We start from the raw sequence: 14,673 nt of genomic DNA, 5'->3' as shown, positions 1-14,673 counted from the left end.
GGAAAGTCATTGGCAAACTGAAGCATGATTAGCCGTGATAATGTTTGAAGAGGGAGTCAAAGCTACCCACATGAAAAATAGAAAGAGGAATTTTTAGCTGAAATGTTACCAGTGCCCAGGATTCTTTCATTCTCCCAGGATAGAAATGAAAGATCACCAGAGACCAGGGCCTAGTGCATTGGCCAGAATCAAACCCAGGTATCCTACATGAAAGAGGAGATTTTTACCATTTAACGAACCTGGATTCTTGGAAACTCCCAACACAGAAATCTAGAGAGTTCACCACATACGTAGGGCTCATTATATATAGCTCAAGCACCCAGGGAAGCAACATTTAAAGGGAGAAAGAGAAATGTTGCTCCCTAAACAAAAGCCAGAGAACAGTTTTAAAGAAGTGGAGACAGGAAAGATGATGTGTAAGTATGACATCTAAGTAGGTAAGGGCGGGGACTCTTTGGCACTTTCGCAGTAGCATGTCTCATTAGCATGTTAAATCCCCACCCAGGGGGGTGTGTTTTTACTATTATAATGAGTGTAAGGTCTCGCAATTGATCATTCAGGGGCTTAACTGCATTAGGGTCAAGAAAATCTCTGCTGGAGAAAGCAATACCTGGCACTAATTAGGTACAGAGTTTGGGGGGCAACTGATTGAAATTCCAAACTTTTCTAGGAGAGACTTAGCCTGTCTCACAAAGAGGGGGAAATATTCTCTTGGAGACACTATATGCTAAATCTGGGCACTATACACTATACTCCATACCTGGACAGCAACTGTCCTTCAACCATCTCAAGACCCATCAGAAAAAAGGTGTTAGCCTAAAAATAGTGCTTAGTACTCAAACCAATAAATGGATGTTACTAGAAAATAGGATAAATATTAACTCAGTGCAAGAAAAAGCTTTCAAGCAATGTATAAAAATGGGGTAAGATGCCCTGAATGGCAGTGTTATCCCTTTAGAGCAGGTATTCTAGAATAATTTGATTATTTTTTACCCTAAACTGGACATCTCATAAAATTCAGCCTTCCATAAATATTACTAAACAGTATCATTGACTCTGCTACAAAACCTTGTTTACCATATAAAGACAATATTTCTGGTTTTTTTCCTTAAACTCATTACAAGAAATACATTTTATACTGCAGCCCAGTACACAAGTATAGAGAATACACACACACATACACACACACATACACACACACACACACACAACTGAAGCAAAATTTTCAAGAAGCTTTGTTTACCTTTACTGCATGTAATACACTTTATTTTCTAATCTAGTCTAGCCTATTTCATATCAATTCTTGTTAAGAGCCCTGACTGGTTTGGCTCAGTGGATAGAACGTCGGCCTGTGGACTCAAGGGTCCCAGGTTCAATTCCGGTCAAGGGCATGTACCTTGGTTGCGGGCATATCCCCAGCAGGAGGTGTGCAGGAGGCAGCTGATCGATGTTTCTCTCTCATCGATGTTTCTAAGTCTCTATCCCTCTCCCTTCCTCTATGTAAAAAATCAATAAAATGTATTTTTTTTAAAAAAAGAATATTGATCACGGCCCATTAATTGATTTCATGCAAACCAGATACTAAAACGTATCCATAATAGCCTAACAATGCTTCTGATAAGAAATTACTATTTCAATACTATCCTATATAATAAGAGGCTAATATGCAAATTATCCCCTCAACCAGGAGTTTGACCAGTTCAACTGGGAGTTCAACCAAAGGGCGGGGCCAGCCGGCCAACCACTCTCGACCCCTCCCCCTGGTTGGTCTGGCCCAATTGGCCCGATCAGGGTGGGCAGGCCAGACCCTACCCGTGCATGAATTCATGCACCAGGCCTCTAGTTTTAACATAACAATGAAAAGTAACTATACTGCCACTCTAGGATGCAACTTCTCAAGATTCATAATACACAAATACACACACACAGACACACACACATGCTGTGAATCAAAAGAAATAGCAGGCTTCCTATAGAGTAATTTCTTATCATTGTTATGTTAAAATAGTATTGAACAGTTAATGCTTAACCTTTTCCATTTTCTAAACTCTTTTCTAGAATTCAAGAACCTCTAAATTTCATAGGTTCTTAACGCTAGTTGAATGGATCCCCCTAGAGCAGAGCCTCCAAGGTATACTGCTAAACTGTAATCCCCCCAATTCTTAGAATTAGTGAGTGGAGCCTAAGCAGCCAAAAAACCTGAACTGGTAGTACCTAATTCTTGTTTCTCCTCAAGGACATCCTGAATGATTTAAAGGAATTTGCAACTTGAAGGAAAAGATGAGTACCAACCAGCAGTTGGTGAGCATTATAGGCAATATTCTGTTGCTACCTGCCTACACTTGACTATTTCAGTAACTGAAGACAGAATATCCTGGCACCCAGCATGAGGGGCACAGAGAGTGAAGGGAGAAGTTTGGAATACAAGTGTTCCAGAAACATAAAAAAAAAAAAGACTAAGGTGAGGGTGTGAAGCTGGAGTGGCTGAGTTAGAAGTTTGATAGCTTCATATCCATTTAGGCCAGATTTTGCTGTTAAATTGGCTTTTAAATCACTGTAGCTTTAAAATATAATTTTAAACATCTAATAGTCCACTTTCCCCTCAATAAAATTGTTTATTTGCTTTTCTTACCAGTGTATTATTTTATACTAAAGGCCTGGTGTGCGAAATTCATGCCCTCGGGGGGGGGGGGTGTCCCCTCAGCCCGGCCTGCACCCTCTCACAGTCCAGAAGCCCTCGGAGGATGTCTGACTGATGGCTTAAGCCCACTCCCTGTGGCAGCGCTAAGGATGTCCTTAGCGCTGCCACAGCAGCCAGGAGCCTCTGCCTTGGCTCCCGCCACTGCAGAAGCTGCCTCTGCCTCAGTGCAGCAGCCATGGCTTCATCCAGAAGGACGTCCGGTCTAATTAGCATATTATGCTTCTATTATGATAGATGATTTTACACTCACTATCAAGTTCCCTATACCCCAGGAATATCCTTTGGAGACTTTAATTCAAATTCTAATAAGACCAAAACAAAAACAAAAAACAAATAAAGAAAGTATAAAGGTTGGAAAGAAGGAAACAAAGCTCTTATTACTTGCAGATCATATGAGTTAGTTTACATAGAAAACTCAAAAAATGTACATGTAAATTATTAAAAATAATAGAAAAGTTTAGTGAAGTGGTGAATTTAAAATCAATAAGCAACGTCAATTACCCAAGAGAAGTGAAATTGCTAGGCCAAGTACCAAACTAACATGGCTAGCTTCCTTCCTGAACTTAAAACTGTCATATCAAGAAAGAATTCATGCTTTGGTAGAAGATACTCCACAACTATCACTGATTTTTTTCCCCTTTGGCTTAGGTTGCCATGCTGCCAACTTCTATAGCCAGGCCCTGCAATACCATCATTCTACAGGGATGACTTTTATCTAACAAAGAAGTAAATAGATGTCATGAATCTCTGTTTTAAAGAAACTATTACTTATTCTATTACTGGTTCTCATCACATGTAGTTATCCCAAATAAATTTAACTTTAAAAAGTTTTCTTTTTTGGCTAAAAGCCATAATCCCAATTATCCATGTTTCAGTATAAATTCCTTTCTTACTATACAAAAATCCTACTTATAGTAAATATGTAACCTATAATGTAGTCCCTATTCCTTTAATGCTAGTCAAAACCCCAGCAAGGACAGAGAAAAAAAAGTCCCTCGTAGAGTGTTCTTACTTTGAGTTTTTGGGCTTCTCCTCTCACTTTCAGCAGTTCAGTAATAGAGTCCACAAAACCCTGGTAGTGAAAGTTGCACATTTTCTCAATTTCTCGGTCATGATTGCGGATGCGAGTTTCAAGCTTCTCCATGAATCGTCCATGTTCCTCACCATCATAGACAGACCTTAAAAAAAAAATGGCATGAAGATTACACCAGACTTACTCTAAGAAATAGAAAAAGAATTGCAAACCTAGAAGCAAATTTATTTGGAAATTAGATATGAAAGTACATAAACCACAGAGTAATCCAGCTGTATTAATACTGTTTCAATGCTAGATGAGTATTTTTTAGGAAAATCCAAAATTTTGCTTCCTATTCATTCAGAAATATTTATGTGTTTGAAATTATTCATCATAGAATTCTCATCATAAAATAAAGAACTGAATTACATGTCCTTTGCACTCTTCTTCCTCAATTAAATTAATCTAGAAAAACTTAATTTTGGATAAACACAACTTGAAATACTCCATGACTATACCCAAGAAACTGACACTGCTGGAGAACAATCACATAGCTGTGCTGGCTAGACTCAGGTGGGCTCTATCACTACAAATATAAATTGGGCACTTAATAAACATCACTACATAATACTACTAAATTTACCTCCCACCACCACCACCACCACCAAAAAAACAAAAACAAAAACGTACTTTGTATTCTTCAAAATAACTGTCGGTAAAAACCTTGCTTTCTCCTCTCTTCAAATGTCCACCTCTCACTCTCAGCTGCTGATCACAGAAAAAAAGTCTTTCCTCTTCTCCCACTAAAATCAACCAACTTACCTGCATCTGTAACTCCTGTTCTGTCCACCCTTCTGTAATGGAAAAGTACTTCAAGCTCTTAACTAGTTAATTCTTGTTGTCTCAAGAACTTGACTCCTGCAATTATTCCCTTTTATCCCTCCCCTGCATCATATATTTATCCCACTCTACTAAATCATTCTTATGGATACATATATACACGACTTTACAAAACCTGTCTTTATATTCACAGTTCCCTCCAGGGACCATCTTATTTCTCTGCTCCCCTTCCCGGCAAAACTCCTTTCCACTTCCTCACTCTCAATCTTACTCCATCTAATAGCAGCATTTGCTATGGTTTAACACACTTTTCTTCTTGAAACACTTTTTTCTCTAGACTTCAATGGTACACACTAATGCAGTTTTTATCCTTTCACTGACATGCCTTCCCAATTTCCTTTATGGGCTCCTTCTTCTCTGTTATTTTACTAAATATTCCTAAAATCTCTTCTCTCTATCCTCTATCACCAATCAGTGCCATCTAATCCCATGGCTTTAAAATACCATTCATATATAGTGATGACTTCCTACTCCTACTTTATACCTACAACTCAGTGCACTTCCCTGAATATTAGACGCAAGTATTTGGCCGCAATTTAACAACTCCAATTGGATTTTAAAAGCCATCTCAAATTTAACACGGGGGGCGGAGGGGGGAGATTAGCCCGGCCAGTGTGGCTCAGTGATTGCCAACCTATGAACCAGGAGGTCATGATTCAATTCCCGGTCAGGTACCTGCCCAGGTTGTGGGCACAATCCCCAGTAGAGGGTGTGCACGAGTCAGCCAATCATTGTTTCTCTCTAATCATTGACGTTTCTATCTTCCTCTCCCTTCTTCTCTGAAATCAATAAAAATATTTTTTTTTAAATCATCTATCACCAAACTATCTCCACTCCCAAAGCTATTCCTTCCCCAAATGTCCCCCCACCCACACTCACCCAACCCATCACAGATAATGGCACTATCCAGTTGCCCGAGTCAAAAATACAAATCTAGGAATCACACCTAATCCATCTTTTTCCATCATACATCCCATACTCCCCATACCAATCCATTAAAGTCCTGACAACTCAACATCCAAAACATCCCATCATGACCACTAAAACCCCAGTCCATATCTGCATCATTGCCACACTTAACCAGTGCAATAGCTTGCTAAAAGTTTCCATTCTCCATTCTTCATGTCCCCCACTCCCTACCTGCATGCATACACTGTACACACAGCAGTTAAAACAACAATTCAGATGTTATCCCCCTGCTTAAATTTCTCCTATGGCCTCTCTTTTCAAAGAGAAAAAAAATCTTGAACCCTTACCATGGTCTACGGGAGACTACATAATCTATCTAGCCTTTATCTTTCTAACCTCATTTCTCTCTTCTCTCTAGTTCCCTACCATTGACCTTCCAACTTACCTCAAATAAGCATAACCTTTCCCCTTAAAAAAAAAAGGTAAAGAAAGGTTTCCATGTAAAGATATCAAAATTCCTTGCATTTGAAGAAGAGGAAAAACAACTAAAAACTTATCAATCTAAATGGCATAAGCAGACATTATTCAATAGTAGATAACTTGGTTTCAAATTCAATTATATCTTGAACCAGTAATGCTTCTAAGTAGCAAGTCTATTTCCTTTTACTATGTAAAACTTCTGTTCATTTTTCCCTCCCAACGGTCTACATTAATATTACAAAATATAACCTCAAGAAGAAAATCCCAAAGTTAAGAAATTTATAACATGTGAATAATGACTCCCCAACTCCTTGAACTTCCTATAAAAAAATATATAAATCAAAGAAAGAAAAGATGGATTTTATATACCTACAACTGTTTTATTTATTGTGTGGCCAACCTGTTAATCTTTCTTTTAGAAAATAGGAAGTAATCACTTACATATTCCCTGAAGTATCAGCCCAACTCTAAATTCACTTCCACTTTCAAGTTAAGTCAATAATAATGTGCATCATACATTATTAATAAAAACAATCATACATTTTCAGAATAGTCTAGACAGGTAGTTCAAAGCAAATTAATGAATTTTCTCTATCCCATCACTAGCCCCCTGCCTATTTCTCCTATCTTAGGACCTTTATGATTCTAATACTCTCTTTAATTAATAATAACGTTGAAAAACATGAAAGGTTTATAGTGTGTCTTGATACAGAATAGCTTGAGAATTTTAGAAGTTAGAATAAAATTTAATACCCATATGTTTAAAACAGGGGTTTGGGACTATGTTTAATAAACATGTGTTCCATGTGTATGCATCAGGAAATCCACAATTTCCAGATTTTATGTTAATTTTGTGTGCACAGGCAGAGGCACATATATGAGGTCACTGGTTCGATTCTTGGGTAGGGCACATGCCCAGCTTTCGTCCCGATCCCCAGTTGGGGGTGGGCAGGAGGCAGCCGATCCATGTTGATGTTTCTTTCTCATACATGTTTCTTTTTTTCAATCTGTTTTTTTAATGTATCTTTATTTCAGAGAGGAAGGGAGGCGAGAGATAGAAAAATCAATGATAAGAGAGAATTATTGCTTGGCTGCCTCCTGTAAGCCCCCTCCCCGCCCCCACTGGGGATCAAGCCTACAACCCAGGCAATATATGAAGTTCATAGATTGATGCTCAACCACTGAGCCATGCCGGCTGGATTCTCATCGATGTTTCTCTCTCTACCTCTCCCTTCCTCTCTCAATCAATAAAAAAAAAAAAAGATGAAAGCTTTAAAAAAAATTATTTTAATAAAATGGAAGGAGATTTTTTTTTTAAGCCACTAATTTAAAGGTCTTGTTTCTAGTTGCTACCATAGAAAAAGGCAATTATTGGTCACTACCTAATAGTTCACTTTAATCAACATTTCAAGTATATACACAGCTTTACTTAGTGCAAATCAACATAACTATCTGAAAGAAAATGCTAAAAACAAAAATAAAAAGTCTTAAATTCTGGGACGGTCATAGACCTACAAAATCTAACCTAATATTGGTAGTCAACACTGTACTTGAACAAAGAGTAGTTTGCCCCCCCCCCGCCCCCACCCCAACAGTAACTTAGAGAAAGACTGCCATCTAGTGATGGCCTGTTTCTAACACTCTGTGAAACTTAAACTTGATGTGGCGAGTCCAAAGGAATGCTCAGAAATTGAAAAACTATATTTTATACACCTGCTGGCTAAAGAATTATAACTAGTTATTAAATTGCATTTTATATAAAGTGCTCTAATATTTACATTTCCGATAGAAAACAGAATTTTTTAAAAATATATATTTCATTGATTTTTTACAGAGAGGAAAGGAGAGGGATAGAGAGTTAGAAACATCAACGAGAGAGAAACATCGATCAGCTGCCTCCTGCACACCCCACAATGGGGATGTGCCCGCAACCAAGGTACATGCCCCTGACTGGAATCGAACGTGGGACCCTTCTGTCCACAGGCCAACCCACTGAGCCAAACCAGTCAGGGCAGAAAACAGAATTTTGAGAATAAGGTCATGTGCTTTTGACATGTCCGGGTGTGCCAGAGTTAAATAAGACTATGAAATAAATGGCATCACTGGTTAAATTATTTTTTGATAACCCAAAGAATATCCAAGTACCTAGTAAAAGATAAACAAGAAGAAATTCTTGGAAATTAACTTATCATGGGCTATATTTTGACTCAACTATATAAATGTTGCCTTATAAAGTGAATGTTTTATCCTAGGGTCTATATCTGGTACATACCTCTGAACATCCCACCAAGACTTCATGTACATATTGAGAGAGGTTTTAACTTATAAATGGCACTTCAGGCATTGTATCCAACAAATATCTATAATTGCCCATTATAAGACTGTGTCACTTGCTAGAGCCTATATTAGCTCAAATACGTTTGTCATAAGAGAAAAATAAATAATATTATGAGCATATGGAATCTCATTTAAATCCCATGCATCTTATAAATTAGACATTATTCCCATTTTATAAATAAGGAACCTGAAGCTCAAGAAGATTAAGTATCCTGCCAAATTCACACATCTAGAAAGTGTCCTCTGGAGTACATCAGTCTGTCTCCTTTCAGAACAAGGAAAGCAAAATAAGTCAGATGGACCCCTAGAATTGAAAGAGGTCTTGAAGATGGAATACAAAGCTCTTATTGTGCAATGGAGAAAACTGAGGCCAAGAAAAGTTAATTCTCTCAATCAAAATTACATTGCTTGTTACTGATATATCTGAACATGACTCCCAAAGAAAATACAAGTAGGAAAAGCTAATGCAATATGAAGCCTGACCCAAAGCTAAGAGAGAGAGGAGAGAGAGAGAGAGAGAGAGAGAGAGAGAGAGAGAGAGAGAGAGAGAGACACTTCTACTTCAAGATGAGCCAATTGTCTTTTAGTTACATCTGTTTATACAACAGCTATTCCATTATTCTTCCTCTTGGAAGAGTCCCAATTTTCTCTGGTAATCTCCTTATGGGGAGACACTGTGTCTTGCCTATTTTATCTCCAGCATCTAGCACAGAGCCTGGCACAAAGGAGATCGTCCACGGATGTGAAGATGGAGAAAAAGAAGGAAGGGCAGGAGACTTAAATAATGTGCGCTTCTGATTGCATTCTCAGGGACAGATGCAAAAGAAAATCACATCAAAGTTTATCTGTTGAGATGTTTTCAGAACCAAAAACTTCAAGATACAAAAGACTGAATAATTTGCTTTTTGGTTTTGATTAATTGAAGAAAAAATTCCAGAGTTTACTGTGGTCGTTTCTTTTTCATATGTATGTTTTTTAACTTCTGTCATCGTTTTAGTCCTGGAACATTTTCTTCTCATTAAGCTCCATAAAAGCATCATTGGTATTTTTGTTTACTGCAAAAGTTACAAATAAAGTTGGAAACCAGACTTGAACATGATGTTGAAAGATAAATTTCAGAAGGTCAATAAAAGTTAAAAGCCCTTCCTTACTGCAGTTTGTCTATCAATGTAATTCAGACCTTACTATGGTAATGTGAATGCTGTGAGCACATAAAAGTGAAAGTAGATCACTGCATATCATCGATGATAGGGGAACATGTGTTAGTTAATGAAATCTAAGTTGTAGACTATAGTCAAATGATTTTGTATTGCTATAGGTGACCAAATACATTCATTCAAATCCTTTTTCACCTCTGCAGATACCAAAATACCCAACTAACTTCACCAAGATAGCCCATGCAACCAAAATAATGCTGTGATGGAGATCTCCCTCAAGGCAGAAAGGGAACCCCACATTTCTAGAATGGCTATTCTCAGAGGGACAAAAGCAGAGTGGAGAAGTTTCAACTGGCACCTAGCCAAAGAGCCTACTAAACGCCTGGTACTGGTTAAATGTAAAGGAAAGTAGAGAAGAGGACTTGTCATAAACTATCACTCAAATCAATAATAAATTATTAGGAAATAAACTAATGAAAGCAAGGAAACTTCAAATTAAGGATATAGAGACTGCCATAACCATGATAGTGTCACATGGTTAGAAAAATTAATCACCCTAAGTAACTGAAGACACAACACCTGTTAGTGGCTTCACTTTGTCCTCTGTATCAATTTGAGTTAAAGTGCAATAAGACCTTATTCCATTGCAGCGTTCAGTGCTGGTCATGAAATCTGGCAGCTAAAAGTAGAATTTTGGATGTTGCTGCCAAATAAAAATAATCCATCTACAACCTGATGATTCCCATTGAATCTAACCTAGGAAACACTGCATGGAATTCAAAGTGTCAAGTTTAACACTGAGACATGAAAAGTTGGGCCTAAATGAAACTACTGATTCACTGAATATCTATCACCAACATTCCAATATACAAATCTATCTATATCTCTATCTACCCTTATACTTGTGCCTTACTATTTTAATGAAATAAATATTCCACCTCAATATAAGACTAATCCTATATTCTAAATATCTCATTTATCCCCTATCCAGGAATGTTATTACTCCATTAATACTTTTTTTAATTTCTGTACCTTCAAATGTTTCATCTCTATTACCTTAAAAAAAAACAACACAGACCCTTTTTCCCCTTTTTTTTTAAAAAAAAAGGTACTATTAAATTTAAATCTTTTTTCTAATAATTTTCCTCTGGTGTCACCTCTCTCTCTCTCTCTCTCTCTCTCTCTCTCTCTCTCTCTCTCTCTCACACACACACACACACACACACACACAATTAAGATTCTTAAAAGAGCAATCTACACTCACTGCCTCCATTTCCTCAAATTGGACTTGCTCTTCAACACTGGGTAATCTGTTTCTTTCCCACATCATGCCAATAAACCAATTCTGGCTAAAGTCAAAGAAGCCTGCTAATTGTCAAATCAAATATTCAATCTTTAGTTCATCATTTACTTGACTCCTCTTTTGTATGTGCCAACAGCTAACCATTACTTCTTTCTTAAATCTCCACTCCCAGAGCTTCCATTTATACTCCTTCTTAGTCTCCAATAAATCTTCTTCCTTCATATCTTTTCATGCCTCATACATACTCACTCAGAGATATCAATATTTCAGCTTTCATTATTATTAGATATCTTTGCTTCTCAAAACAATAACACCAGGGCATATCTCTGCCAAATCCTATAAACCTCAATATCTAACCACCATTCATCTCAAAAACATCTCAACTGCATGTAAGAAGTTGAAATCATTCATTAGCTTTCTACTCAAACCTGTACTTCCCTCCTATATTCACCATCTCAAGTACCACCAACTACTGAGTTATTCAAACTATGCATTAGTTTTTAAGAAATATATAAGTTAACCTTCATTCCTCACTCCCTATCTCACACCTCAATCCAATTATTCAGCAAGACCTACCAATTCAAATTCCACAAGGTCTCTTCTGTGCTATTCTTCCTCCCTATCCTCCCCTGCCTTGGCTCATTATCTCTCTTGGTTCAACTCTTTTCACCTTTCTTTTTATTTCCCTAACAATCCACCTTCAATACTTCTTTCACCGTAATCTCCTTTAAATTAAATCGTGATCATAAAGAAAACACACACACACACACACACACACAGCCACACACATACATACATACATACATACATACACACACGGCCACACACACAAACACCACTTTAGGATTAAGTCCTGCCTCAGGATCAAGTCCAAAGTCCCTAGTTTAGAAGACCCTTACATGTACCAATTTATCTCTGAATGCTCCCCACATTCAGTCTACAACTCTATCTACCTCAAGTTCCTTGAGTGCACTATATCCCTCTGCCCAGAATCTCCTCACTAACACTTTCTCTGGAAAATTCTTACTCATCCTTCAATATCCAAATCAAAACTCACTCCTATAAAACCTCCCTCATTAGGACAACTAGTATACACTGAGAAGCTCCCCCTCCTTACCAACAAGGTAGAACCTAAGAAACTGTTTGCAATCCAGAGAGAGTTGAAGTTTGCACTCTTTGGAGGCATTTACAGTAAACAGCATCATGAGTCATTCTTTGAATATCCATATTGAAAAATACTTTTTCCTACTTAGTGATATACTGATATTAGGCATCTTTTCCCAAAAGAGGCCAATTTCATCTACAATAAAAATATTTTGCAGTATGTAATAGTCTAGTTTTTTTAGGAGTATATTTTAAAATTATGTTTAAAAATGAATAAACAAAATCTGTTGAAGCACCTAGCCCTTTCTTGATAAAAAGTGATACAAGTATAGTAACCCTTAACAGCCGTAGTATTCTCATTTATCACCTGGCCCTCACTTTAACACTGTACAGCTTTGAACTGGCCTTGAACCTATGAAACCATGTGTGGTTGAAGTAAATTTCACCAGAAATACTATCATCCTATTTTACATAAAGTTCATGAACAAATGCCTAGTATTATTCCAGAAATGAATGGGCACCACCACTTATGACTTTTACTGGTGGAAAGCTGAGTTTATATTCTTTTGTTTTGAAATGTTTTTTTGTTCATATTTTTGAAAGGGTACTACACTGAGCACTCTACACTATAAAGATTTATTTACATGTCTATCTTCCCTACAGGACCATGAATTCCTTGAGGATCTACACCTGGAACAATGCCTGTGTCCCACAGAGAAGGCATTATAAGATGACAAAGAGCTAAAACAGTGCTCAAAAATGTTTCAACATTTAAATCTTCTCCAAAGACAAGCACTAGAGTTAATAATAAACATTCTTACCTAAAAAGTAAATTTAAGTTCTAGCAGTGCAAAAAAAATTGGTACTTCAGCTAGATGCTAAATAGAAGGAGAATAGGAGAAATAAAAGGTAGAGCTTAAAAGGTTCAAGAAAACCTATTGTAGAAGAGAAGTGTCTGGGAATAATTTATTTCCCTAGCTCTCCTCTAACCTCCTCTGGAAGCTAGAAAAAAGAAGACGATTAAACTGCAACAAGACCTGGCTCTGAAGGGAATGGGTTTCTCTGGGCCTTGCTGCCAATAGAAGGGGGAGGGTGACAGCAGTCCCTAAGGGCTTTTAGAAAAAAATTGATTCCAGGTGGAAATTTTTTATGGTACTGTGTAAACCTGGAGCCATTTTTTGCTTTCCTTCTCAACTACTGATGATTAAACCATAGGCAATCAAGCTGCAACAAAGGAAACAGGTAACTCCTAAACATCATGGTTATATGCTCCTTACCAACCTAACTCTCAAAGGAGAGAAAAAATTTATTGACAAAGTCTTTTCTTTCTTTTTTAAGGGGAAAGGTGGGAAAGTTTGTTTTTGGTAGAACATAAAAGTAGTTAAGAACTCTACATCATATTGATAAACATCAGTCCCATACTAAGACTAGACACATAATATACAGTCATGGAGAGCCAATCAATGCGAAATGTCCTATTACTTACCAAATTTTCATTATTTTGACCTGGATTAAGTGTTCTATTAAATGGTTATCATAGAGTGAAATCCTACCACACACCATGTGGAACAGCTAAGTCGATTTATACTTACCATCGTTCTGAAAAAAGTTGGAGGTGTATGTCTGAGTTTTCAATCATGGCTCAATTATAGGAGAAGGGGTTACTTATAGTACCAACTCCTAAGAAAATCACAGAAGTAAAAACTAAAAGCGTTTCCCTTAAGATCAGGAACAAGACAGGGAGGTCTGCTTTCACCACTCTTATTCAACATAGTACTAGAAGTCCTAGACACTGATCAAACAAGAAGAAGAAATAAAAGGCATCCAAACTGGAAAGGAAGAAATAAAACTGTCATTATTTGCAGATGACATGATGTTGTATATAGAAAACCCTAAAGACTCCACCAAAAAAACTATTAGATCTAATAAATGAATTTGGCAGAGTACTAGGACACAAAATTAATAACCAGAAATTGGTGGGACACAATTTCACTGTTGAGAGCATTAAAGTCCAGTAACCACTGAAATAAGTCATTGGAGTACTGAGGGCATGGGGTGTCCTTTATAACTCTGGAGAACTTAATATCCGGAAGCAGGCCCCAGAAGTTGCTGAAAATTTACCATGCAGGGCCTCTGTGAGGCTTGCCCCATAACTGTCCAGCTCCAGGCGTAGGAGACAACAGTCAGGCCAATTATGAGGACACTGATGTAAAACCTCAAAACTGTCTTCCTCAAGCAGTTAGAATAGAATGCTTTGTGTTCAAAAATCAACACCCAAAAGAAAGAGACCCACATGCTAAGAAGAAAATACTTCCCCCTTCTCCCACCCCCAAATATGCTGACTTTCAGGAAAGGTAGGGAATATCTGATTTAGTTACAAGCAAGACTATAAATAGTTCCTGTATTAAGTAAGAGGAGCCCAAAGTAGTAAGAGGGTAATAACACTAAATCACAGTAACAGAAAGACTCTGGGATGAAAGCATATATAACCTGAGATGAATGAAGACGTGAAGGGGATGAAATGAAAGAGCACATTCAGTGGCAGATGATATTAATGCAGATTGATAAAGGGAGAGACAATCTACAAGGAATAGGCATTCTGCTTAGAAAGGGAGCAATAATGAAAATCTAATAAAGAAAACTCCTCATTCAAGGAAAACACTTCAAATTGAAAACTGAGAGGGATCACACTAGGTAAGAAAGACAAGTGAATAGAGATGAATTCCAACATGATGTAATGAAAATTTACAATTTGAAGATTAAGAAT

The 14,673-nt window shown here is 37.3% G+C and overlaps 1 protein-coding gene across 5 annotated transcripts in view; it reads right to left on the bottom strand.

Moving 5' to 3' along the window:
- The window catches only part of EXOC6B (exocyst complex component 6B), a 521,374-nt gene that overhangs the window by 437,558 nt on the left and 69,143 nt on the right, over nt 1-14,673 (bottom strand). For 3 of the 5 annotated variants that reach the window (XM_006775280.2, XM_006775278.2, XM_006775279.2), the window contains exon 2: nt 3,714-3,879. In XM_006775280.2, the coding sequence (XP_006775343.1) occupies nt 3,714-3,845 (132 nt within the window). In that variant the 5' untranslated portion in view covers nt 3,846-3,879. Of the gene's footprint in view, nt 1-3,713; nt 3,880-14,673 lie in introns of those variants that run through there. The other 2 variants (XM_006775281.2, XM_006775282.2) reach the window with 2 other exon arrangements.

This window comes from Myotis davidii, unplaced genomic scaffold (genome assembly GCF_000327345.1).
Source record: "Myotis davidii unplaced genomic scaffold, ASM32734v1 scaffold247, whole genome shotgun sequence".
Classification (NCBI taxonomy): Eukaryota; Metazoa; Chordata; class Mammalia; order Chiroptera; family Vespertilionidae; genus Myotis; species Myotis davidii.
This window is presented reverse-complemented; position numbering and strand designations above follow the sequence as displayed.